Source organism: Pan paniscus, chromosome 16 (genome assembly GCF_029289425.2).
Source record: "Pan paniscus chromosome 16, NHGRI_mPanPan1-v2.0_pri, whole genome shotgun sequence".
NCBI classification, from domain to species: domain Eukaryota; kingdom Metazoa; phylum Chordata; class Mammalia; order Primates; family Hominidae; genus Pan; species Pan paniscus.
In genome coordinates, this window is record NC_073265.2 from 31,547,777 (window position 1) to 31,574,066 (window position 26,290).

The following is a 26,290-nucleotide window of genomic DNA, read 5'->3' on the forward strand; positions in this document are numbered from 1 at the left end:
CTCAAAACTGCACAACTACATGGAAACTGAACAACCTGCTCCTGAATGACTACTGGGTAAATGACGAAATGAAGGCAGAAATAAACAAGTTCTTTGAAACCAATGAGAACAAAAACGCAATGTACCAGAATCTCTGGGACACAGCCAAAGCAGTGTTTAGAGGGAAATTTGTAGCACTAAATGCCCATGGAATACAACTTACAAGGGATGTAAAGGACCTCTTCAAGGAGAACTACAAACCACTGCTTAAGGAAATAAGAGAGGACACAAACAAATGGAAACATTCCATGCTCATGGATAGTAAGAATCAATATTGTGAAAATGGCCATACTGCCCAAAGTGATTTATAGATTCAATGCTATCCCCATCAAGCTACCATTGACTTTCTTCACAAAATTAGAAAAAACTACTTTAAATTTCACATGGAACCAAAAAAGAGTCCATATAGCCAAGACAATCCTAAGCAGAAAGAACAAAGCTGGAGGTATCACTCTACCTGACTTCAAATTATACTACAAGGATACAGTAACCAAAACAGCATGGTACTGGTACCAAAACAGATATGTAGACCAATGGAACAGAACAGAGGCCTCAGAAATAATGCCACACATCTACAACCACCTGATCTTTGACAACCTGACAAAAGCAATGGGGAAAAGATTTCCTATTTAATAAATGGTGCTGGGAAAACTGTCTAGCCATGTGCAGAAAACTGAAACTGGACCCCTTCCTTACACCTTATACAAAAATTAACTCAAGATGAATTAAAGACTTAAACATAAGATCTAAAACCTTAAAAACCCTAGAAGAAAACCTAGGCAATACCATTCAGGACATAAGCAATGGGCAAAGACTTCATGACTAAAACATCAAAAGTAATAGCAACAAAAGCCAAAATTGACAAATGGGATCTGATTAAACTAAAGAGCTTCTGCACAGCGAAAGAAACTATCATCAGAGTGAACAAGCAACCTACAGAATGGGAGAAAATTTTTGCAATCTGTCCATCTGATAAAGGGCTAATATCCAGAATCTACAAGGAACTTAAAATTACAAGAAAAAAACAACCCCATCAAAAAGTGGACAAAGGTTATGAACAGACACCTCTCAAAAGAAGACATTTATGTGGCCAACAAACAAAAAAAGCTCATCATCACTGGTCATTAGAGAAATGCAAATCAAAACCACAATGAGATACCATCTCACACCAGTTAGAATGGCAATGATTAAAAAGTCAGGAAACAACAGATGCTGGAGAGGATGTGGAGAAATATGAATGCTTTTACACTGTTGGTGGGAGTGTAAATTAGTTCAACCATTGTGGAAGACTGTGGTGATTCCTCAAGGATCTAGAACCAGAAATACCATCGGACCCAGCCATCCCATTACTGGGTATATTTCTAAAGAATTATAAATCATTCTATAAAGACACATTCACACATATGTTTATTGCAGCACTGTTCACATTAGCAAAGACTTGGAACCAACTCAAATGCCTATCAGTGATAGACTGGATAAAGAAAATGTGGCACATACACACCATGAAATACTATGCAGCCATAAAAAAGGATGAGTTCATGTCCTTTGCAGAGACATGGATGAAGCTAGAAACCATCATTCTCAGCAAACTAACACAGGAACAGAAAACCAAACACCACATGTTCTCACTCATAAGTGGGAGTTGAACAATGAGAACACATGGACACAGGGAGGGGAACATCACACACCGGGGTCTGTTGGGGGATGGGGGGCTAGGGGAGAGATAGCATTAGGAGTAATACCTAATGTAGATGATGGGTTGATGGGTGCAGCAAACCACCACGTCTATTTTTTTTTTTTTTTTGAGACAGAGTCTCGCTGTGTCGCCCAGGCTGGAGTGCGGTGGTGTGATACTGGCTCACTGCAACCTCCACCTCCCAGGTTCAAGCAATTCTTCTGCCTCAGCCTCCTGAGTAGCTGGGACTACAGGTGCCAGCCACCACACCCGGCTAATTTTTGTATTTTTAGTAGTTCAATAGTTGCACAGCAATGTGAATGTACTTAAAGCCACTGAACCTGAACTTTACACTTGAAAATAGTTAAAATGGTAAATTTTATGTTGTGTATATTTTACCACAATTAAAAACATATTTATGTCAGCTATGGCCCATAAAGATTATTACTGACATGTATATAGAACACAGATTTGATTTGTTAAAGGTACTGACGTCGCACACTGGTCTTCTAAAAGATGAACTCACTTTCTCAGTCTTTTAAAAAAATAATCCAAATAAAATGAACTATTGTGGTAAACACATTTGTTGCAGTTTGTAAACTCAGTTTGCTCCCTTTTTTGTACCAACAGGAAAATCAAGAAGATCTGGGCCTGTGGGAAGAGAAATTTGGAAAATTTGTGGATATCAAAGCTAATGGTAAAATTGAAACTGGTATAATATTAAAACAGATCATTCTAAAAATGGCTACATAATTCTATCAAAAAGCCCCTTGATCTCTGGCACCTAAAACAGGTGACTTTAACAGAAGAACAGAAATCCCAGATCAGATTTGCTATCCTTCAGTAATGCATTGCATCAGAGAAATAGCAATTATTTGCCTTTTGTAGGAAGTGTAAAAGAAATATAGGCCACACGGAGCTTATGGTCTCATACAGGGTCATGGGTCAGCACACTGCTTGCACTGTTCATTAGATAAGACAGCTACAAATTCCACATTAAATTTTTATGAGAGCGAAGTGATGAGAAACCCAAGTTCTAGAGCCACTCCGTTGCAACATTTCAAGCCAATGGTTCTCAACCTTTTCTAGGCCTCCCCATCATTCGCATGGGTATCACATGCACATCTGTCACATTTCTCACCAGGCTTAGTGATGGAATTGGGGTAGAGGGGCGAGTTTGTCTCTTTAGGAGATATCTTTCAGGTACTTGGGGCTTATGCAGTTAGAAAAATACTCACTTTCCTCTTTCCTCCTCCCTATTCTGTAGAATAACAAACCCTTTCTAACACCTTTAAAATTCCCATTCTAGCCATCATTATCTATAGCATAGTATAATGATGAGGGCTGACAGAATGCCCCAAATTAAAAGTGGGGGCATGGGTTCTCAGGCCCTCCTTTCTGTAACATCATCATCTTTTTATCTTTTTTTTTTTTTTTTTTTTTTTTGAGGCAGGTTCTCACTCTGTCACCCAGGCTGGAGTGCAGTGGCATGATCATGGCTTACTGCACCCTTGAACTCCTGGCCTCGAGTGATGCACCTGCCTCGGCCTCCCAAAGTGCTGGGATTACAGGCATGAGCCACCATACCCGGCCATGTCATAATCTTTTTCACCTTCTCTGTAGCATCCCTTTTCCACAAGCTCCTACAAATAAGGACCATTTGATGTCAAATACTTTAACCTGAGCATAAATTAAAGTCCACGTTATACCTCCTAGTCATTTGCATTTTTCCCATAGCTCTAAAATAATTGTTAAAGACTTCGTCTTTGGTTAAAGGAAATTTATATAATCACAGAGGAGGAGTATTTTGAGGAACCAGTTATGGCCCTCCTGGTGCCCTTGACATTTGCATTCCCTGTAGGTAGTCACAGACGAGGCTGGCAGTAAGAATGATCAGGCACAAGACAATCAGTCATTTCATCTAGTGTAGACTGAAAGTGCACAATATCCTTTGCTTCCTAAAGCAAAGAAATATGTGATAAGGAAAATTTCGATTAGGAAAAAATTTAAAACTTTGTAATCATGTTTTATATAGAGACGAGATTTACTGTGAAGAGGACACAGAGAGCTTCATCACACAGCTAAGGCAACAGAACTAATACGTGACCAGAACTTTGCCTTACACATTTTTGTATCCCCACAACACCTGAATATAATATCTCACAGAGGGTCAGTACACAGCATTTGCTAATTGATGTAGGTGAGCCCAGGTCTCTCAGCCTTTAGTCTAGTCATCTCTCTGCACTCAGAATTAACTGAATCTCCTTAAGTGAGTGTTCTTTTCAGAAACAAAACTCAGTATCCTGGTCTCTACAGGCCCTTCTTCTATTGGTTTGGATTTCTCCTTGCATGGATTTGAGCATCTTTATGGGATCCCACAACATGCAGAATCACACCAACTTAAAAATACTGGGTAAGTGAAAACAAGAATTCTTATGGGAGTCTCTGGTTTCTGTATTGAGATGATCTGAAAACATTTGTGAGCTGTCTGAGCCAGTGCTAATATGTGCCAGGCCTTTTCCTCCTTTATATTGCTTGTGGATCTTTAAGAACCCTCCTTGAATGATCACTCAGAGCAGTGGTTTTCCTTTTTTTTTGAGACGGAGTCTTGCTCTGTCACCCAGGCTGGAGTGCAGTGGCACAATCTTGGCTCACTGCAAGCTCCACCTCCCGGGTTCAAGAGATTCTCCTGTCTCAGCCTCCTGAGTAGCTGAGACTACAGGCACCTGTCACCACGCCTGGCTAATTTATTTTGTATTTTTAGTAGAGACAGGGTTTTACCATGTTGGCCAGGCTGGTCTTGAACTCCTGACCTTGTGATTCACCCACCTCAGCATCCCAAAGTGCTGGTATTACAGCAGTGAGCCACCGTGCCTGGCCGGTTTTCCAGTTTTATTTATTTTTTTAATGGTAAAATTAGATAACTGTAAAAACTATAATACTGAACCTAGAAATATAGAGGAAGTAAAATTATGGAGCTGCTGTGATCAGAGTAGAGGGAAGATCTTTATCCTCGGGTTTCACTTTTACCTCTCAAGGCCTTTTGTGGAGCCTTGGGAGAATATATTGTGAAAAATCACTGACCCAGAAAAAGGCTTTTACCAAAATGGGAGAGTGAGCCAGAGAATGGAAAAATGTGGTATCTCATATCACCTTTAGTTTCCTCAGGGATATCATGTCAGGCTAACACTATTGACAAATAGATGCCCGAGGCATCAGACTAAGAGGAAACAAAACCAAAGAGAAACAGAGTCTGATAAGATTGCCAGGTTCAGGTGCTGTTTACTTTCAGGTAGGCACAGTGACAAGTCCAGCAGAAACTGTGCTGCTCTCACACTGATTTGAGCTCTGTGCTCCCACCCCCAATTCAGTTCCCCATCTTCCCCTGCTAAGCACTGTGGAAGCCTGTTGGACACAATTTTTTTTTTTTTTTTTTGAGACAGAGTCTCGCATTGTCGCCCAGGCTGGAGTGCGGTGGCGTGATCTCGGCTCACTGCAACCTCTGCCTCCCGGGTTCAAGCGATTCTCCTGCCTCAGCCTCCCTAGTAGCTGAGACTACAGGTGTGCGCCACTACGCCCAGCTAATTTTTGTATTTTTAATAGCGTCAGGCTTTCACAGTGTTGGCCAGGATGGTCTCGATCTCTTGACCTCATGATCCACCTGCTTCAGCCTCCCAAAATGCTGGGATTATAGGCATGAGCCACCGGCACCCAGCCTGGACACAATTCTTTTAACCGCAGAGAAGTACTCACAAAATTCATCAGTGGGTACTTGCTGTGTGCTTGCTATTGTGGAGTATTCATAGGAGAGAGTCCTCCACTCAAAGGATATTTAGGCTGGGCACAGTGGCTCACACCTGTAATCCCAGCACTTTGGGAGGCCGAGGTGGGTAGATCACTTGAGGTCAGGAGTTTGAGACCAGCCTTGCCAACATGGTGAAACCGCATCTCTACCAAAAAATACAAAAATTAACTGGGTATAGTGGCACGCACCTGTATTCCCCGCTACTTGGGAGGCTGAGGTGGGAGAACTGCTGAACCTGGAAGGTAGAGTTTGCAGTGAGCCAAGATCGCACCACTGCACTCCAGCCTGGGTGACAGAGTGAGACCCTATCTGGAAAAAAGAAAAAGGAGATATTTAGAAAAGATGTCTAAGATGTGATCGTATGTGCTAATGTCACAGGAAGTGGTGCCAAAGGAGTCAAGGGAAGAGGACCACGTTCACCTAAGTTGGGTCAGGAAATCTTTAGGGAAGTGGCAAGAGTTGAGCCTCCAAAGATGCATGGGACCTAAGTGTTTAGAGAGAAGAGTAGAGCTGTTCTATTTATTAATATTAATAATATATTTGTGATGGTAATTGATGATAATCTTTGTGTTTCAGTGATGGAGATGCTTACCGTCTTTATAACCTGGATGTCTATGGATACCAAATATATGATAAAATGGGCATTTATGGTTCAGTACCTTATCTCCTGGCCCACAAACTGGGCAGAACTATAGGTATTTTCTGGCTGAATGCCTCGGAAACACTGGTGGAGATCAATACAGAGCCTGCAGTAGAGGTGAGCTATTTATCATGGCTACATGTCATACTTAAAGAAGAAACTAAACCACTGCAGTGGAGTTATAGCTCTTATCTTTGTAGTGGCACTTCTCTGCCAACAAAAGCTTTACAGTGTAATCAGTGAATATCAGTAGTATCTACTAAAGGATCAGACTGTTACTTATATGTGGCTGGATGTTGCAGGTTAGAGGGAAATTTCTCAAATTTTTATTCCATTCTTTTTCCAGTACACACTGACCCAGATGGGCCCAGTTGCTGCTAAACAAAAGGTCAGATCTCGCACTCATGTGCACTGGATGTCAGAGAGTGGCATCATTGATGTTTTTCTGCTGACAGGACCTACACCTTCTGATGTCTTCAAACAGTACTCACACCTTACAGGTATTTGCACAAAGAAGTGCCAGTTTCTTGTTCTGTTATATATCCAATGTCCCATGTGTCATCACGGTAAGTTAATATTTGTTGTATACTATGTAGAGTTTATAACTTACCCAAGCATTTTAATTAGCAAGCATTTCTGTTCTCATCCTCATCCCATTCAGTTCAGTAAAACATTGCACTGGGTCTAGAATGCTCTACTGTCTAATTCCTAATACTTGCCATCTGCTTTCCTTGAAGCTTTTAGCCCCTGGGCTATCTCTACCTTTATCTCAGATGACCAGTATCCCAACTTCAACTTTTCTATGTTTTCTTCTCCATTAAAATATGCAACTGGCTTTAGCATTAGAGCATTTTATTTTAAAAGAATGCAAGCTTTTCTCTAAGATCAGAAACAAGACAAGGCATTGCATTTTCACCACTATTATTCAACATTGTACGGAATTTCTAGCCAGAGAAATTAGGCAAGAAAAATAAATAAAAGATATCAAAATTGGAAAAGAATAAATAAGATTATAGGAGATGATATGATCCTATATATAGAAAATCCCAAAGAATCCACAAAAAAATTACTAGAGGGAGGGAGGAGCCAAGATGGCCGAATAGGAACAGCTCCGGTCTACAGCTCCCAGCGTGAGCGACGCAGAAGATGGGTGATTTCTGCATTTCCATCTGAGGTACCGGGTTCATCTCACTAGGGAGTGCCAGACAGTGGGCGCAGGCCAGTGGGTGCGCGTGCCGTGCGCGAGCCGAAGCAGGGCGAGGCATTGCCTCACCTGGGAAGCGCAACGGGTCAGGGAGTTCCCTTTCCGAGTCAAAGAAAGGGGTGACGGACGCACCTGGAAAACTCGGGTCACTCCCACCCGAATATTGCGCGTTTCAGACCGGCTTAAAAAACGGCGCACCACGAGACTATATCCCACACCTGGCTCAGAGGATCCTACGCCCTCGGAATCTCGCTGATTGCTAGCACAGCAGTCTGAGATCAAACTGCAAGGCGGCAGCGAGGCTGGGGGAGGGGCGCCCGCCATTGCCCAGGCTTGCTTAGGTAAACAAAGCAGCCAGGAAGCTCGAACTGGGTGGAGCCCACCACAGCTCAAGGAGGCCTGCCTGCCTCTGTAGGCTCCACCTCTGGGGGCAGGGCACAGACAAACAAAAAGACAGCAGTAACCTCTGCAGACTTAAATGTCCCTGTCTGACAGCTTTGAAGAGAGCAGTGGTTCTCCCAGCACGCAGCTGGAGATCTGAGAACGGGCAGACTGCCTCCTCAAGTGGGTCCCTAACCCCTGACCCCCGAGCAGCCTAACTGGGAGGCACCCCCCAGCAGGGGCACACTGACACCTCACACGGCAGGGTATTCCAACAGACCTGCAGCTGAGGGTCCTGTCTGTTAGAAGGAAAACTAACAAACAGAAAGGACATCCACACCGAAAACCCATCTGTACATCACCATCATCAAAGACCAAAAGTAGATAAAACCACAAAGATGGGGAGAAAACAGAACAGAAAAACAGGAAACTCTAAAATGCAGAGCGCCTCTCCTCCTCCAAAGGAACGCAGTTCCTCACCAGCAACGGAACAAAGCTGGATGGAGAATGATTTTGACGAGCTGAGATAAGAAGGCTTCAGACGATCAAATTACTCTGAGCTACGGGAGGACATTCAAACCAAAGGCAAAGAAGTTGAAAACTTTGAAAAAAATTTAGAAGAATGTATAACTAGAATAACCAATACAGAGAAGTGCTTAAAGGAGCTGATGGAGCTGAAAACCAAGGCTCGAGAACTACGTGAAGAATGCAGAAGCCTCAGGAGCCGATGCGATCAACTGGAAGAAAGGGTATCAGCAATGGAAGATGAAATGAATGAAACGAAGCGAGAAGGGAAGTCTAGAGAAAAAAGAATAAAAAGAAATGAGCAAAGCCTCCAAGAAATATGGGACTATGTGAAAAGACCAAATCTACGTCTGATTGGTGTACCTGAAAGTGATGCGGAGAATGAAACCAAGTTGGAAAACACTCTGCAGGATATTATCCAGGAGAACTTCCCCAATCTAGCAAGGCAGGCCAACGTTCAGATTCAGGAAATACAGAGAACGCCACAAAGATACTCCTCGAGAAGAGCAACTCCAAGACACATAATTGTCAGATTCACCAAAGTTGAAATGAAGGAAAAAATGTTAAGGGCAGCCAGACAGAAAGGTCGGGTTACCCTCAAAGGGAAGCCCATCAGACTAACAGCGGATCTCTCGGCAGAAACCCTACAAGCCAGAAGAGGGTGGGGGCCAATATTCAACATTCTTAAAGAAAAGAATTTTCAACCCAGAATTTCATATCCAGCCAAACTAAGCTTCATAAGTGAAGGAGAAATAAAATACTTTACAGACAAGCAAATGCTGACTGATTTTGTCACCACCAGGCCTGCCCTAAAAGAGCTCCTGAAGGAAGCGCTAAATATGGAAAGGACCAACCGGTACCAGCCGCTGCAAAATCATGCCAAAATGTAAAGACCATCAAGACTAGGAAGAAACTGCATCAACTAACGAGCAAAATCACCAGCTAACATCATAATGACAGGATCAAATTCACACATAACAATATTAACTTTAAATGTAAATGGACTAAATTCTCCAATTAAAAGACACAGACTGGCAAGTTGGATAAAGAGTCAAGACCCATCAGTGTGCTGTATTCAGGAAACCCATCTCACGTGCAGAGACACACATAGGCTCAAAATAAAAGGATGGAGGAAGATCTACCAAGCAAATGGAAAACAAAAAAAGGCAGGGGTTGCAATCCTAGTCTCTGATAAAACAGACTTTAAACCAACAAAGATCAAAAGAGACAAAGAAGGCCATTACATAATGGTAAAGGGATCAATTCAACAAGAGGAGCTAACTATCCTAAATATTTATGCACCCAATACAGGAGCACCCAGATTGATAAAGCAAGTCCTGAGTGACCTACAAAGAGACTTAGACTCCCACACATTAATAATGGGAGACTTTAACACCCCACTGTCAACATTAGACAGATCAACGAGACAGAAAGTCAACAAGGATACCCAGGAATTGAACTCAGCTCTGCACCAAGCGGACCTAATAGACATCTACAGAACTCTCCACCCCAAATCAACAGAATATACATTTTTTTCAGCACCACACCACACCTATTCCAAAATTGACCACATAGTTGGAAGTAAAGCTCTCCTCAGCAAATGTAAAAGAACAGAAATTATAACAAACTATCTCTCAGACCACAGTGCAATCAAACTAGAACTCAGGATTAAGAATCTCACTCAAAGCCGCTCAACTACATGGAAACTGAACAACCTGCTCCTGAATGACTGCTGGGTACATAACGAAATGAAGGCAGAAATAAAGATGTTCTTTGAAACCAACGAGAACAAAGACACAACATACCAGAATCTCTGGGACGCATTCAAAGCAGTGTGCAGAGGGAAATTTATAGCACTAAATGCCCACAAGCGAAAGCAGGAAAGATCCAAAATTGACACCCTAACATCACAATTAAAAGAACTAGAAAAGCAAGAGCAAACACATTCAAAAGCTAGCAGAAGGCAAGAAATAACTAAAATCAGAGCAGAACTGAAGGAAATAGAGACACAAAAAACCCTTCAAAAAATTAATGAATCCAGGAGCTGGTTTTTTGAAAGGATCAACAAAATTGATAGACCGCTAGCAAGACTAATAAAGAAAAAAAGAGAGAAGAATCAAATAGACGCAATAAAAAATGATAAAGGGGATATCACCACCGATCCCACAGAAATACAAACTACCATCAGAGAATACTACAAACACCTCTACGCAAATAAACTAGAAAATCTAGAAGAAATGGATACATTCCTCGACACATACACTCTCCCAAGACTAAACCAGGAAGAAGTTGAATCTCTGAATAGACCAATAACAGGAGCTGAAATTGTGGCAATAATCAATAGTTTACCAACCAAAAAGAGTCCAGGACCAGATGGATTCACAGCCGAATTCTACCAGAGGTACAAGGAGGAACTGGTACCATTCCTTCTGAAACTATTCCAATCAATAGAAAAAGAGGGAATCCTCCCTAACTCATTTTATGAGGCCAGCATCATTCTGATACCAAAGCCTGGCAGAGACACAACCAAAAAAGAGAATTTTAGACCAATATCCTTGATGAACATTGATGCAAAAATCCTCAATAAAATACTGGCAAACCGAATCCAGCAGCACATCAAAAAGCTTATCCACCATGATCAAGTGGGCTTCATCCCTGGGATGCAAGGCTGGTTCAACATACGCAAATCAATAAATGTAATCCAGCATATAAACAGAGCCAAAGACAAAAACCACATGATTATCTCAATAGATGCAGAAAAAGCCTTTGACAAAATTCAACAACCCTTCATGCTAAAAACTCTCAATAAATTAGGTATTGATGGGACATATTTCAAAATAATAAGAGCTATCTATGACAAACCCACAGCCAATATCATACTGAATGGGCAAAAACTGGAAGCATTCCCTTTGAAAACTGGCACAAGACAGGGATGCCCTCTCTCACCGCTCCTATTCAACATAGTGTTGGAAGTTCTGGCCAGGGCAATCAGGCAGGAGAAGGAAATAAAGGGTATTCAATTAGGAAAAGAGGAAGTCAAATTGTCCCTGTTTGCAGACGACATGATTGTTTATCTAGAAAACCCCATCGTTTCAGCCCAAAATCTCCTTAAGCTGATAAGCAACTTCAGCAAAGTCTCAGGATACAAAATCAATGTACAAAAATCACAAGCATTCTTATACACCAACAACAGACAAACAGAGAGCCAAATCATGAGTGAACTCCCATTCACAATTGCTTCAAAGAGAATAAAATACCTAGGAATCCAACTTACAAGGGATGTGAAGCACCTCTTCAAGGAGAACTACAAACCACTGCTCAAGGAAATAAAAGAGGATACAAACAAATGGAAGAACATTCCTTGCTCATGGGTAGGAAGAATCAATATCGTGAAAATGGCCATACTGCCCAAGGTAATTTACAGATTCAATGCCATCCCCATCAAGCTACCAATGACTTTCTTCACAGAATTGGAAAAAACTACTTCAAAGTTCATATGGAACCAAAAGAGAGCCCGCATCGCCAAGTCAATCCTAAGCCAAAAGAACAAAGCTGGAGGCATCACACTACCTGACTTCAAACTATACTACAAGGCTACAGTAACCAAAACAGCATGGTACTGGTACCAAAACAGAAATATAGATCAATGGAACAGAACAGAGCCCTCAGAAATAACGCCGCTTACCTACAACTATCTGATCTTTGACAAACCTGAGAAAAACAAGCAATGGGGAAAGGATTCCCTATTTAATAAATGGTGCTGGGAAAACTGGCTAGCCATATGTAGAAAGCTGAAACTGGATCCCTTCCTTACACCTTATACAAAAATCAATTCAAGATGGATTAAAGATTTAAACGTTAGACCTAAAACCATAAAAACCCTAGAAGAAAACCTAGGCATTACCATTCAGGACATAGGCGTGGGCAAGGACTTCATGTCCAAAACACCAAAAGCAATGGCAACAAAAGACAAAATTGACAAATGGGATCTAATTAAACTAAAGAGCTTCTGCACAGCAAAAGAAACTACCATCAGAGCGAATAGGCAACCTACAACATGGGAGAAAATTTTCGCAACCTACTCATCTGACAAAGGGCTAATATCCAGAATCTACAGTGAACTCAAACAAATTTACAAGAAAAAAACAAACAACCCCATCAAAAAGTGGGCGAAGGACATGAACAGGCACTTCTCAAAAGAAGACATTTATGCAGCCAAAAAACACATGAAAAAATGCTCATCATCACTGGCCATCAGAGAAATGCAAATCAAAACCACTATGAGATATCATCTCACCCCAGTTAGAATGGCAATCATTAAAAAGTCAGGAAACAACAGGTGCTGGAGAGGATGTGGAGAAATAGGAACACTTTTACACTGTTGGTGGGACTGTAAACTAGTTCAACCATTGTGGAAGTCAGTGTGGCGATTCCTCAGGGATCTAGAACTAGAAATACCATTTGACCCAGCCATCCCATTACTGGGTATATACCCAAATGACTATAAATCATGCTGCTATAAAGACACATGCACACGTATGTTTATTGCGGCATTATTCACAATAGCAAAGACTTGGAACCAACCCAAATGTCCAACAATGATAGACTGGATTAAGAAAATGTGGCACATATACACCATGGAATACTATGCAGCCATAAAAAATGATGAGTTCATATCCTTTGTAGGGACATGGATGAAATTGGAAACCATCATTCTCAGTAAACTATCGCAAGAACAAAAAACCAAACACCGCATATTCTCACTCATAGGTGGGAATTGAACAATGAGATCACATGGACACAGGAAGGGGAATATCATACTCTGGGGACTGTGGTGGGGAGGGGGGAGGGGGGAGGGATAGCATTGGGAGATATACCTAATGCTAGATGACGAGTTAGTGGGTGCAGCGCACCAGCATGGCACATGTATACATATGTAACTAACCTGCACAATGTGCACATGTACCCTAAAACTTAAAGTATAATAAAAAATAAATAAAATTAAAAAATAAATAAATAAATAAATAAATAAATAAATAAATTACTAGAGGTAGTAAATTCAGCAAAGTTGCAGGGTACAAGATCAATATATTAATCCACTCTCACACTGCTATGAAGAAATACCTGAAACTGGGCAATTTATAAAGAAAATAAGTTTAATTGGCTCATGGTCCTGCAGGCTGTACAGGAAACATGGCTGGGGAGGCCTCAGGAAACTTAACAATTATGATGGAAGGCAAAGGGGAAGCAGGCACATCTTACCTGGTCAGAGCAGGAGGAATAAAGAGAGGGAGGAGGTGCCACACACTTTTAAACAACCAGATCTTGTGAGAAATCACTATCACAAGAACAGCAAGGGACAAATCCGCCTCCATGATCCAGTCATCTCCCACCAGGCTCCTCTTCCAACATTGGGGATTACAATTCGACATGAGATTTGGGTGGGAACACAAATCCAAACCATATCAATCAATAACGAAAAAAAAATTAGTTCTGTTTCTATATACCTGCAATGAACAATCCAAAAAAATTTAAGAAAACAGTTCCATTTACAATAATATCCAAAAGAATAAAATACCTAGGAATACACTTAACAAAGGAGGTGAAAGACTTGTACACTGAAAACTATAAAACATTCCTGATAGAAATTAAAGAATGCCTAAATATATGGAAAGACATCCCATGTTCATAGGTTGGAAGGCAATGTTAAGATGGCAGTAATACAGAAAGTGATTCACAGATTCACTGCAATCCCTATCAAAATTCCAATGGCTTCTTTTGCAGAAATGGAAAAGCTGATCTTCCATAGAATTGCACAGGGACCTGAATAGCCAAAACAATCCTTAAAAAGAGAAACAAAGTTGAAAAATTTATACTTCTTATATGATTTGGCTGTTTCCCCACCCAAATCTCATCATGAATTCCCCTGTTGTGGGAGAGACCCGGTGGGAGGTAATTGAATCATGGGGGCAGATCTTTCTCGTACTGTTCTCGTGATAGTGAATGAGTCTCATGAGATGTGATGGTTATAAAAAGGGGATTTTCCCTGCACAAGCACTCTCTTTGCCTGCTGCTATTCACAGAAGATGTGACATGCTCCTCCTTGCCTTCGGCCAGAATTGTGAGGCTTCCCCAGACATGTAGAACTGTAAGTTCCACAATTAAACTTCTTTCTTTTGTAGATTGCCCAGTCTTGGGTTTGTCTTAAGCAGAGTGAAAATCGAATACAACTTCTCAATTTCAAACTTACTTCAAAGCTATGGCAATCAAAAGAACATGCCACTGCCCAGGCACGGTGGCCCACGCCTGTAATCCCGCACTTTGGGAGGCTGAAGTGGGTGGATCACTTGAGGTCAGGAGTTTGAGACCAGCCTGACCAACATGGCGAAAACCTGTCTCTACTAAAAATACAAAAATTGGCCAGGCATGGTGGTGGGCACCTGTAATCCAGCTACTCGGGAGGCTGAGGCAGAAGAATCGATTGAACCCACAAGGCGAGGTGGAGGTTGCAGTGAGCCAAGATCATGCCACTGCACTCCAGCCTGGGTGACAAAGCAAGACTCCGTCTCAAAAAAAAAAAAAAAAAAAAGAACATGCTACTGGAATAAGGATAGACATATATATAGACCAGTGAAATAGAATTGAGAATCTAGAAGTAAACCCATATGCTTATGGCCACCCAAAACACTGGGATTACAGGCACAAGCCACAGTGCTTTGTCCATGTCACCATTATAATTTCAATAAAGGTTCATGACCATTCGATGAAGAAGAAATAGTCTCTTGAGCATATGGTGTGAGACAGTTGGATATCTACTTGCAAAAGAATGAAGTTGGACTCCTATATTCAAAAATATGTTATATGTGTATCATATACAAAAAACTAACTCAAAATGGTTCAACTATATAAGAGCTAAAACCATAAGACTCTCAGAAGAAAACAGGTAAATCTTCATGAACTTGGATTTGGCAGTGGATTCTTAGATATGACAACAAAATCATGAGCAACAATGACAAGAAACACATGTTAGAATTCACTAACATTAAAAACTTTTGTGCATCAAAGAACATAAAGTGAAAAAGCAACCTACAGAATGGGAGAAAATGTTTGCAGATTGTATATCTGGTATGGGTCTCTTATCCAGAATACTTGAAGAACTTTCTACAACTGAGCAACAAAAAGACAGGCTGAGCACTGGGCCCATATCCCTCATGCTCGTCTGCCACTGAGGGCGCATGCAGCCTCTAGACCACAACCAAACAGTGACCCAGACTGCTACAGCCACCTTCTGGCACCATATCACAGAGCAGGGACCCCAGGCTGTAGGGAAAGAGCTTGCAGGGCTCCTGGATAGAACTGTACTTTAGCAATGATAGGAAGGGGAACAGTGCTCCAACATCAGTTTCTGTTTATAATGGTGACATGCGCTGGGCACAGTGGCTCACGCCTGTAATCCCAGTGCTTTGGGAAGCCTCCAAAGTGCTTCCTTGAATTCAAGTAATCCTCTGCCTTGCTTCCCAGAGAAAGGCTGCAGTGAGCACTGTTCATGCTGCTGCTCTCCCGCCTAGGCAACAGAGCGAGACCCTATCTCTAAAAACAACAACAACAACAAAATTAATGTAATAGTGACATGGAAAAAATACAGCTGGATGCTTAAAATGAATTTGGACAGAGTAGCTCCAAAAGCTCCAAAAGCCTACCTCTTTTACAGACATTGGAGAAAAATAGCTCTCAGTCTGAGGAAGATACTGAGAAAAGGAAAGAAGTTGAAAGCATCTTGAAGAAAAACTCAGATTGGATATGGAATTGGACAAGTTGGCCAGAAAATATTCCCCACAAGGAGTTCCTCTTTAAAGCACCTGAAGCACGTAGCTACCCAGCATGGAATTTAAAGCCTGATGAGGAAAGGGGGCATTTTCTCAGCAGAATTTCCAAAGGGTTTTGCTGCTGTCTCATCTGGTGGCCATGGGATTGGGGATCTATATTGGAAGGCATCTGACAACTTCTACCAGCACCTTTTGATGAATAATTTGAATCCAGCTTTGTGCGTATAGTGGGGATTTCTATCTGAGCTTGTGACACAGCTAACTCAGGAGCTGTTATGGTCCTTGGGTGGCTGTTCCACTTGTTTTTATTTGTTCTGTAAATACTGCTTTCCTAATTTAGTAAAATGAAAGAATAGACACTAAAATCACAGTGACCTATACTTATACCTATAGAATCAGTTAATAAGGGTATCAGACTGATTAATATCTACTGTAACAATTTGGCAGTGAGTTTTCTTTGGATATTAGTATAAATATGTAAGTATCGTTTTAATATATTAGTCATGATATAGTATTTTAAAAATTATCTGTAACCTGAATTCCGTTAAAACACTTTATATTCCAAAAGAATGAATGACAGTGATATTAAAATCACTACATTAAAGGGTTTGCCCAGAATAAATATTGTGGCCTTACTTACACTACTGTGGAAAATATTATGTTTAATTTAAATAAATGCAGGTTGTCTACTAAGACTACACTTAACTATGGTAATTGTTCTTAATAAATAGAGAACAAGTTACAGCTACAAATGCCACCATACACTTCATACACCAAATTGTTCTCACTTTTGCAGCATAAGGACTTCAACCTCCAACTATTAGGTAATCAACTTGGATAATGTGTCTGTCAAAGGCACGTACTCAGTATCTTTTCCTCTTTATCACTCTGGATTGCTAAATTTAATCCTATCCTTTGTGCTCAACTTTTTTGTGCTGTTAAAATCAGCTTTATCCTAAGCATATCTGTATCTACTTTAAAAGATTGGAAATGGAAAAAAATAAATATTTGCCATATCCTTTAAAAAAAGAAAAGAAGCCATACTTTAAAAGACTAGAAATGGAAAATAAATAAATAAATCTTTACCAAATTCTTAAACAACAAAAAGATAAACAACCCAATTCTAAAATGAGCAAAGGATTTAAAGAGATAGTTCTCCAAAGAAGATAAATAAGTGAACAACAAACACATGAAAATATGCTCAGCATTGTTAGTCATTAGGAAAATGCAAATCAAAACCACAGTAAAATATCACTTCACACCCACTAGGATGGCTAAATCCAAAAAAATGGAAAAGCATAAGTGTTTACAAGGATGCAGAGAAATTGGAGCATTGCTGGTGGAAATGTAAAATGGTTCAGCCATTGCAGAAAAGTTTGGCATTTCCTCAAAAAGTTAAACATAGAATTACCATATGACTCAGTATGATGGTTAATTTTATGTGTCAATTTGACTAGGTCGTGGTACCCAGGTATTCAAACACCAGTCTAGATGTCTCTGTCAAAGTATTTTTTAATGAGATTAACATTTAAGTCAGTAAACTTTGAGGAAAGCAGATTACTCTCCATAATGAGAGTGGGCCTCATCCAGTAGTTGAAGGCCTTGGAGAAAAAGACTAAGGTTCCTGGGGAAAACAGAATGTCTCCAGCCTGCCTTCAGGCTCAAGCTGCAACATCAACTCCTCCCTGGTTTTCTAGTATGCCAGTATCTCCTGCAAAACTCAGACTTGCCAGCCCCTACAATCACACGAGCCAGTTACTTTAAATAAATAAGTATTTGTATCTCTCTCTGTGTATGTATACATATTTATAAATATATAAATATATTCAATATAAATCCTATTAATTCTGTTTCTCTGAAAAACCCTGTGTTCTCTGAAGAACCCTAACTGATACACCCAGCAATTCTACTCCTAGATATATGCACAAGGGAATTGAAAGCAGGGACTCAACAGATACATGTATGCCAATGATCACTGTAGCATTATTCACAATTGTACGGTCCAGCCCTACGGGGCTTAGTGGGTGTTGTCCCCATGTGCGGAGATGAGAGATTGTAAGAAATAAAGACACAAGACAAAGAGATAAAGAGAAAACAGCTGGGCCCGGGGGACCACTACCACCAAGACGCGGAGACTGGTAGTGGTCCTGAATGGCTGGGCGCGCTGATATTTATTGCATACAAGACAGGGGGGGCAGGGTAAGGAAGGTGAGTCGTCCAAGTGATTGATAAGGTCAAGCAAGTCACGTGATCATGGGACGGGGGCCCTTCCCTTTTAGGCAGCCGAAGCAGAGAGGGAAGGCAGCATTTTCTTCTATGCGTTTTCTTCTATGCACTTGTAAGAAAGATCAAGGACTTTAAGACTTTCACTATTTATTCTACTGCTATCTACTATGAACTTCAAAGAGAAACATGAAAGTGGACGAGGAACGTGACCATTGAAGCACAGCACTACAGGGAGGGGTTTAAGCCTCCAGATGACTGCGGGCAGACCTGGATAATATCCAGCCTCCCACAGGAAGCTGGTGGAGCAGAGTGTTCCCTAACTCCTCCAAGGAAAGGAGACCCCCTTTCACTATCTGCTAATTAACGGGGCCTTCCCAGGCACTGGTGTTACCGCTTGACCAAGGAGCCCTCAAGCGGCCCTTATGCGGGCGTGACAGAGGGATCACCTCTTGCCTTCTAGGTCACTTCTCACAATGTCCCTTGAGTACCTGACCCTATACCCGCTGGTTATTCTAGGTTATATTAGTAATGCAACAAAGAGTAATATTAAAAGCTAATGATTAATAATGTTTACGCTAATGATTGATAATTGTCCATGATCATCTCTATATCTAATTTGTATTATAACTATTCTTTATTCTAACTATTTTCTTTATTATACTGCTACAGTTTGTGCCTTCAGTCTCTTGCCTCGGCACCTGGGTAATCCTTCGCCCACACATGATAGCCAAAAGGTAGAAACAATCCAAGTGCACATCAAAGATGAACACATAAACAAAATGTGGTATATACATGTAACAGAATATTATTCAGCTATAAAAAGAAATGAAGTTCTGATACATGCTGCAACATGGATGAACCTTGAAAATATGGAAAATGAAATAAGACAGACACGAAAGAACAAGTATTATATAATCCACTTATATGAAGTAGCTATGATATGCAAATTTGTCAAGACAGAGATGAGAGGGGGCTGAGAGGTGTGAGTGATAGGGAGTTACTGCTTAATGATTACAGAGTTTCTGCTTGGGGTGATGTAAAGGTTTTAGAAATAGTGGTAATGCTTGTACTACATGGTGAATGTAATTAATGCCATTGAATTGGACACTTGGAAATGGTTAAAATGGCAAATTTTGCTATATATATTTTAACACAATTTTTAAGAATCAATAATGTAATATGCCATAAAAACCCTCATTAAATTGTGCATTTTAGATGGGTAAATTGCATGGTACGTGAATTCAGTAAAGCTGTTAAAAACAAAAGTATTACAGCATCATTTCTGCTGCATTCAGTTGTTAAAAGCAAGCTAAGTCTAGCCCATGTTCAGTTCCAATTGTGATGGGAGGAATGACAATTTATGGATATGGGCACCCATGCAGGAATAAGTGCTATCAAAGCCCACCTGCAGCTACATTCAACATTGTTATTAGTGAGAATGCTGGTTTATGATAAAGCACTTCCAAAATACTGGATCTCCCACCATGTTCAAAGACAGTAAAGATTATTTGTTGACTCCTGCTGAGGGTTTAGCTCAATCATATACCATACCCTCCTCCGTCTCCCATCCAATCTAGTTATATCACAATTTTTGGTTAAATCAATATTCAATGTTTACATTTTTCACATGCTCAAGGGTGTCTGATACTTTATCCAGTCTACTTCTTTCCCTGGAGACTTTCTTCCCTACCAGAGCTCTTCATCTTCCTCCTCCCATCTGGACCATTGTTCTCTAGGTTCCCTGCACAGCTTTCATCTCAGAACTTACCTTTGCTGTTTTCTGGTGTTGTATCCCTCCTTTCTTCAGTTCCCTGTTTTTCTCTTTTCTGGTTTATTCCCTTGCTGTGTTTATTTGTTTGTAGCATCTTCTGGTAGTTTCCTAAGAACGTTTGCATTGGAGGTACTCTTTTTGCTTCCTTGCAGGTATGAAACCATCTTTTTTCCTACCTTTACCTTTGACTGATAATTTGCCTGGCAAGACTGAATATTCTTTCTCTCAGAATTTGAAGGCATTTCTTTTACTGTCTTCTACCTTCTTGCTCCAAAACCATTCTTAATTCTATTCCTTTGTTCCTCTGTATATAATCTATCTTTTCTCTCTGAAATACCTTCTCTTTATCACTAACATTCCAAATTTCCAGTATTCTGAAATTTTGTAATAAAATCCCTTGATGGAGATCTTTTGTTTGTTTGTTTGAGTCAGGGTTTTGCTCTGTGTCCAGGTTGGAGTGCAGTGGTGTGATCATGGTTCACTGCAGCCTCAAGCTCCTGGGCTCAAGCAATCATCACACCTCAGAATCCTGAGTAGATGGGACTTAACAGGCATGTGCCACCATGCCCAACTAATTTTTTCATTTTTTATATAGGCAGGGTCTCCCTAGGTTACCCAGGCTGGTTTTAAAACCCTAGGCTCAAGGGATCCTCCCACCTCAGCTTCCCAAAGTGCTTTACAGGGATTACAGGTGTGAGCCACCGTGCCTGGCCCTAGGTCTTTTAAAATAATTATTGTTCTGGATGTTAGATGTGGACCCCTTCAATCCTGAGAATTGTGTCCTTCAGTTCTGAGAAACTGTTTTGTATTATTCCTTAGATTAATTTTTCCCTTCCTTTTTTTCTTTCTACTCTACGGATTTTATAATCTCCTTTTCCTTTTTTGCCTAGTTTTTGAGCAATTTTCTCAATTTTATCTTCTAGGCTTTCCATTTATGCTATCATGTTTCTGCTTTCAAGGAGCTCTTTCTTATCCTCTGATGGTTCCTTGGTTTTTGTTTTCATTTTATGCAAAGCAATGGCAAAACATTTATTATCCTGAAATGTGTACATCCTATTTTTTTCAAGTAGCAAATTTGCTGGTAACATAATTTATTTAACCTGTTTCAGTCAGACAAACTCATGATCAATGCTGCTCTGTATAATTTCAAGTCTGATGAGCCTCTTAAGTTTTTCATTTTTTTGTTTTTAAACAAAAAACACTCTGTTGCCCAGGCTGGAGTGCAGTGGCGTGACCATGGCTCACTGCAGCCTCTAGCTCCTGGGCTCAAGCGATTCTTCCGCTTTAGCCTCCTGAGTAGCTGGGACTGTGGGCATGTGCTACATGCCCAGCTAATTCTTTTTATTTATTTATTTTAATTTTTTTGTTGAGATGGGGTCTTGCTGTGTTGCCCAGGTTAGTCTTGAACTCCTGGTCTCAAGCAATCCTCCTGCCTTAGCCTTCCAAAGCACTGAGATCTTCTAAGTATTTTTACCCCACTTCTAAAACTTGATGAGGAATTCAAAATAGCACACCACATTAAATGACATTTATTGTTTTATAAATTGTATACAGGTTGAGTATTCCATGCTTGGGACTCTAGAGTGTTTCAGTTTTGGGATTATTTTGAATATTTTCATTAAACTTACTGGTTGAGCATCCCAATCTGAAAATCCAAAGCCCAAAATGCTCCAATGAGCATTTCCTTTGAGTGTCATGTTGGTGTTCAAAAAGTTTCAGATTTTAGAGGCCAGATGTGGTAGCTTATGACTGTAATCCCAGCACTTTGGGGAGCCAAGATGGGCGATCACCTAAGGTCAGGAGTTTGAGACCAGCTTGGTCAACATGGTGAAACCCTCTCTCTACTAAAAGTACAAAAATTAGCTGGGCATGGTGGCATGCACCTGTAGTCCCGGCTACTCGGGAGGCTGAGGCAGGAAAATCGCTTGAACCCAGAGGCGGAGGTTGCAGTGAGCTGAGATCGTGCCACTGTACTCCAGCCTGGGCGACAGAGCTAAACTCCATCTTAAAAATAAATTAATTAATTAATTTTAAAAAAAGTTTCAGATTTTAAAGTATTTCAGATTTTGGATTTTCAAATTAGGGATACTCAACCTACACTTGTTTTATGCTATCCTAGTCTTGTTTAAGGGTATAATACCTTATTTCATCTCTCTAGAGATACTAATGATAATGTTTTGATATTTACTTTGGTTCCTTGCATTGTTCCTGTTTTCTTGGAGATCCTTTTCTGTTTCCTTATTTGAGTCACTGTCTCTGATTTTGGAGACTTTGCTCAAATGTGAGTTTTGAGACACAGTCTCACTCTGTTGCCCAGGCTGGAGTACAGTGGTGCAATCTCGGCTCACTGCAACCTCCACCTCCTGGGTTCAAGCAGTTCTCCTGCCTCAGCCTCCCAAGTAGTGGGGACTACAGGTGCCCGCCACCACACCTGGATAATTTTTGTATTTTTAGTAGAGACGGGGTTTCACCGTGTTGGCCAGGCTGGTCTCAAACTCCTGACTTCAAGTGATCCACCCACCCCGGCCTCCCAAAGTGCTGGGATTACAGGTGTGAGCCACCACACGTGCCTCCATTCATATTTCATGGTGAGGCTCTGTGTGCCTAGATGAGGCTTCCACTCTAGTTTTGAGAGTGGGCATGTCTACTGGTGTTTGGGAGCAGGGTGAGCTCTTCTGTCAATAGCCTCCTCAATACCACTCTGGGGAGAGCTTCCCTGGCTTTGGCCAACAGTTACCACCCTGCTCCTGCCTGCCACCTGCCAAATTTTTGTTGAAATTACTCCACTCCCATTCTCTTTGTTTTTGTGGCTTTCTTCCTTTTTTCTTTTCTTTACTCAGATTTTAGTGTGACTTTAGGAGGGGAAGGAGATACATGCAAGTGGTTGACCAGAAGTCCTTCACGTTATCAGTAAACATTTTGATAATAATTTACTGAAACTTCTTCCCAACTTCAGTTTCTTTACCTTCAAGTGAGTCCCAATGCTGCACCCTGACTTAATTTTTCTAAAATATAGGTCTGCTAAGATTACATCTTGCCAGACTTTTGATGGCTTCTCATAAGACAAGATTCAGAATTCCTAACCTTGATTACAGGACCCTTGACAATCTGACCCTATTCAGCTTCATCTTCTACTGGTCTCTCTCACAGTGATACCCTTGAATATTTATTTTTCTGTAAGCCTGTCATGTACTTCCTTGCCTCTGTGTTTTTTCTGTTCCCTGTGCCCGGAATGCTGTATCTATTCTTCCTGTCTGGTATATTCCTACTAAGTCTACAAGGTCCAAACCAGGTTTTATCTCCTCTGTGAAGCCTTTCAAGACCCTATACTTCACCACAGGCAGAATTTATTAACCTCTCTGTGTTCTGGTAGCACTAAACTGATGCTTAACCTGGCAGTTATACCTCAGGGCAGAGCACTTTATTTACACTCCTGCCTCATTAGCCAGGTTGTCACTTCCTTAAAGGCAAGGACTGTGCTTTCTTCTCCTTGATATTCTAAGCATAAGCTCAGTGCTGAATACTCTGTAGACATTCAGGAAATGTTTATCAAATGAATAATGGTCATTGCCATGGCAGTTGACTCAGTTGTCATCTCCCTCTTTTAGGCACACAAGCCATGCCCCCTCTTTTCTCTTTGGGATACCACCAGTGCCGCTGGAACTATGAAGATGAGCAGGATGTAAAAGCAGTGGATGCAGGGTTTGATGAGCATGACATTCCTTATGATGCCATGTGGCTGGACATAGAGCACACTGAGGGCAAGAGGTACTTCACCTGGGACAAAAACAGATTCCCAAAGCCCAAGAGGATGCAAGAGCTGCTCAGGAGCAAAAAGCGTAAGGTAAAATAAGCCAACATTTCTGAACCTTTTAATTACAGAGTTTTAAAAAATGTTTTAAACTTGCCTTGGCACATCAGTGGTGGAGAAACATCTGATAAAAAATGGCTGTGAAAATAGTAGATTCAAATATAATTGTCACTGTGATAAGAGAGAAAGTGAATGGTAAAAAGGTGATGACCCCATCCATTCCTGGCTTAGTTATCTAGGTCACCATAATGAAGAAGGGGTCTAGCATTTTCAGTTCTGTTTGTTGTGGCCACCCTGTAGTAATGTGATCCCCCCACTCAAAATTTAGTTTCCATGTCTCAATTGGTGACACCACACTTGCACTAAGAGTATATTAAAATGTTTATTACTCATATAATGAGGCTTTCTGGGGAGAGCAGGGGTGGCTCCCAAGCTGGTTTGAAAATGACTTGAGAGAACTGAGAAAGGAGATTGGCTCAGCTTTTATGGTGGTTAGCAGGTGGGGACAGGGCAAGGGCTCTTGCACGCAGGCTGAGGCTTAGATAGTTTGAACCCCCTGCTGGCACCAAAGGAGGGAGCACTAGAGCTTTCTTTGTCAGCTTGTCCAGATACGGGCCGAAGGGTAAGGGGGGAGTAGCAGGGCTTGAAAATGCTTAAAAGTCAAATATCAAATATGGTATCAAATTCTTTATTACACTGTTTTTCCTGCATGCTTCCCTGGTGGACTCCACCTGTCAATCTGGCCAAGAAAAGAACAGAAATAGAAAATGGGGAGGGAGAGAAGCCACTGGAACATGTATAATGCTGCTTTCCAGCTCCAGGAGTGGTGGTGGTGGTAATAGCAATAATGAAAAGATGGAAGGAGAGAAGAAAATGGAGAGAGGAGAAGGGGGGCGAAACCCTATGTGTATCATGTGAGTGAATAAAGTCCCTCTCCTTGAAAGTAAGGTTGACTTTTCAACCCATTCCTTTGACCTCCCCACCAGGCTTTTCAGACAGCCAGAGCCCATCCAGTTAACTCCTAATTTCCCAATTAATAAATAGTTACCATATATCAAGCTGTTATGGGCTAGACAATATGATAAAACACATTATTCCATCCAGCGATGACAAAACTATAAGGTAGGTCTTGTTACCCCATATTTTAGATGAAGAAGCTGAGGCTTAGACTGGTTTCAAAATTTACACAAAGGCACACAGTGAATAAATAGCATGGCAAGAATCTGAACCATGGTCTGCCTGACTCCAGATCTTCTGTCCTTAATAAGTAGTTATTTACTGAGGCCTTGAACCTTCAAGATGCTATGGTAGTGCTGAAGGGTATACAGAGATGAGCTCCTTGTGGTCTTACAGTGAGTGAAGAAAAGGCAAGTATCCAACTACAATACAGGAAAGTAACATAAGGGCCAAAGAAAGGTCAGGGTAGGGGCAGGCCAAGAAAGAGAAGATTGTATCCTCAAGACTTAAGCAGGGCTTTGTTCCAGAGGTGCATTTTATTTTATTTATTTATTTTTTATTTAAATTTTTTTTTTGGGACAGAGTCTCACTCTGTCACCCAGGCTGTAGTGCTATGGTGCGATCTCAGCTCATTGCATCCTCCATCTCCTGGGTTCATGCAATTCTCCTGCCTCAGCCTCCTGAGTATCTAGAATTACAGGCATGTGCCACCATGGCCAGCTAATTTTTGTATTTTTAGTAGAGATGGGGTTTCACCATGTTGGCCAGGCTGGTCTTGAACTCCTGACTTCAGGTGATCCGCCCACCTGAGGCTCCCAAAGTGCTGGGGTTACAGGCGTGAGCCATCATATCTGGCCTAGAGGTGCATTTTAGATGAGCCCTGAAGCATGTCCCTAACTAATGAGTAAGCAGGGAGAGGGAAGAGGGCAATGCAGCCAGAGGAAGGAGCATTAGGGGTGTTCGGAAAGCAGTGCACAGGCAAGTTTGACAGCCAGGCATGGGAGGGTTCTAATAGTGGAGGATCTGACCAGAAAGGTTAGGACCTTTGTGTAAACTGCTTTGTATGCATTTGGAAACATTACAAGTTTTTGAATAAGGGGTTAATATCCAGAATATATAACAAATTCCTACAACTCAGCAACAACAAAAAAAAAACAGTTAAAAAGTGGGCAAAGAACTTGAATAGACATCTCTCCAAAGAAGATACACAAATAGCCAACAAGCACAAGAAAAGATGCTCAACACCAGTAATCATTAGGGAAATGCAAACCAAGACCACAGTGAAATCCTATTTTACATAATTAAGATGACTACTATTTAAAAAAAAAACAAAATAACAAGTGTTGGCAAGGATGTAGAGAAATTGGAATCTTTGTGCACCGTTGGTAGGAATGCAAAATGGTACAGCTGTTATGGAAAACAATATGATA

General features: G+C 41.0%; 1 protein-coding gene and 1 pseudogene across 10 annotated transcripts in view; both read left to right on the forward strand.

Annotated features, from left to right (window-relative positions):
* LOC100984344 (calpain-3) overlaps window positions 1-26,290 on the forward strand; it is a 145,131-nt gene that overhangs the window by 30,999 nt on the left and 87,842 nt on the right. For all 10 annotated transcript variants that reach the window (XR_004666487.3, XM_063596572.1, XM_055098321.2 and 7 more), the window contains 5 exons: window positions 2,345-2,411; window positions 4,031-4,127; window positions 6,096-6,276; window positions 6,506-6,659; window positions 23,701-23,936. Coding sequence is in view for 9 of the 10 variants with exons in the window: in XM_063596572.1 (XP_063452642.1) it covers window positions 2,345-2,411; window positions 4,031-4,127; window positions 6,096-6,276; window positions 6,506-6,659; window positions 23,701-23,936 (735 nt within the window). In the remaining variant the exon portion in view is untranslated. The remainder of the gene's footprint in view (window positions 1-2,344; window positions 2,412-4,030; window positions 4,128-6,095; window positions 6,277-6,505; window positions 6,660-23,700; window positions 23,937-26,290) is intronic.
* LOC129394046 (BCL2/adenovirus E1B 19 kDa protein-interacting protein 3-like) lies at window positions 15,900-21,899 on the forward strand (annotated as a pseudogene).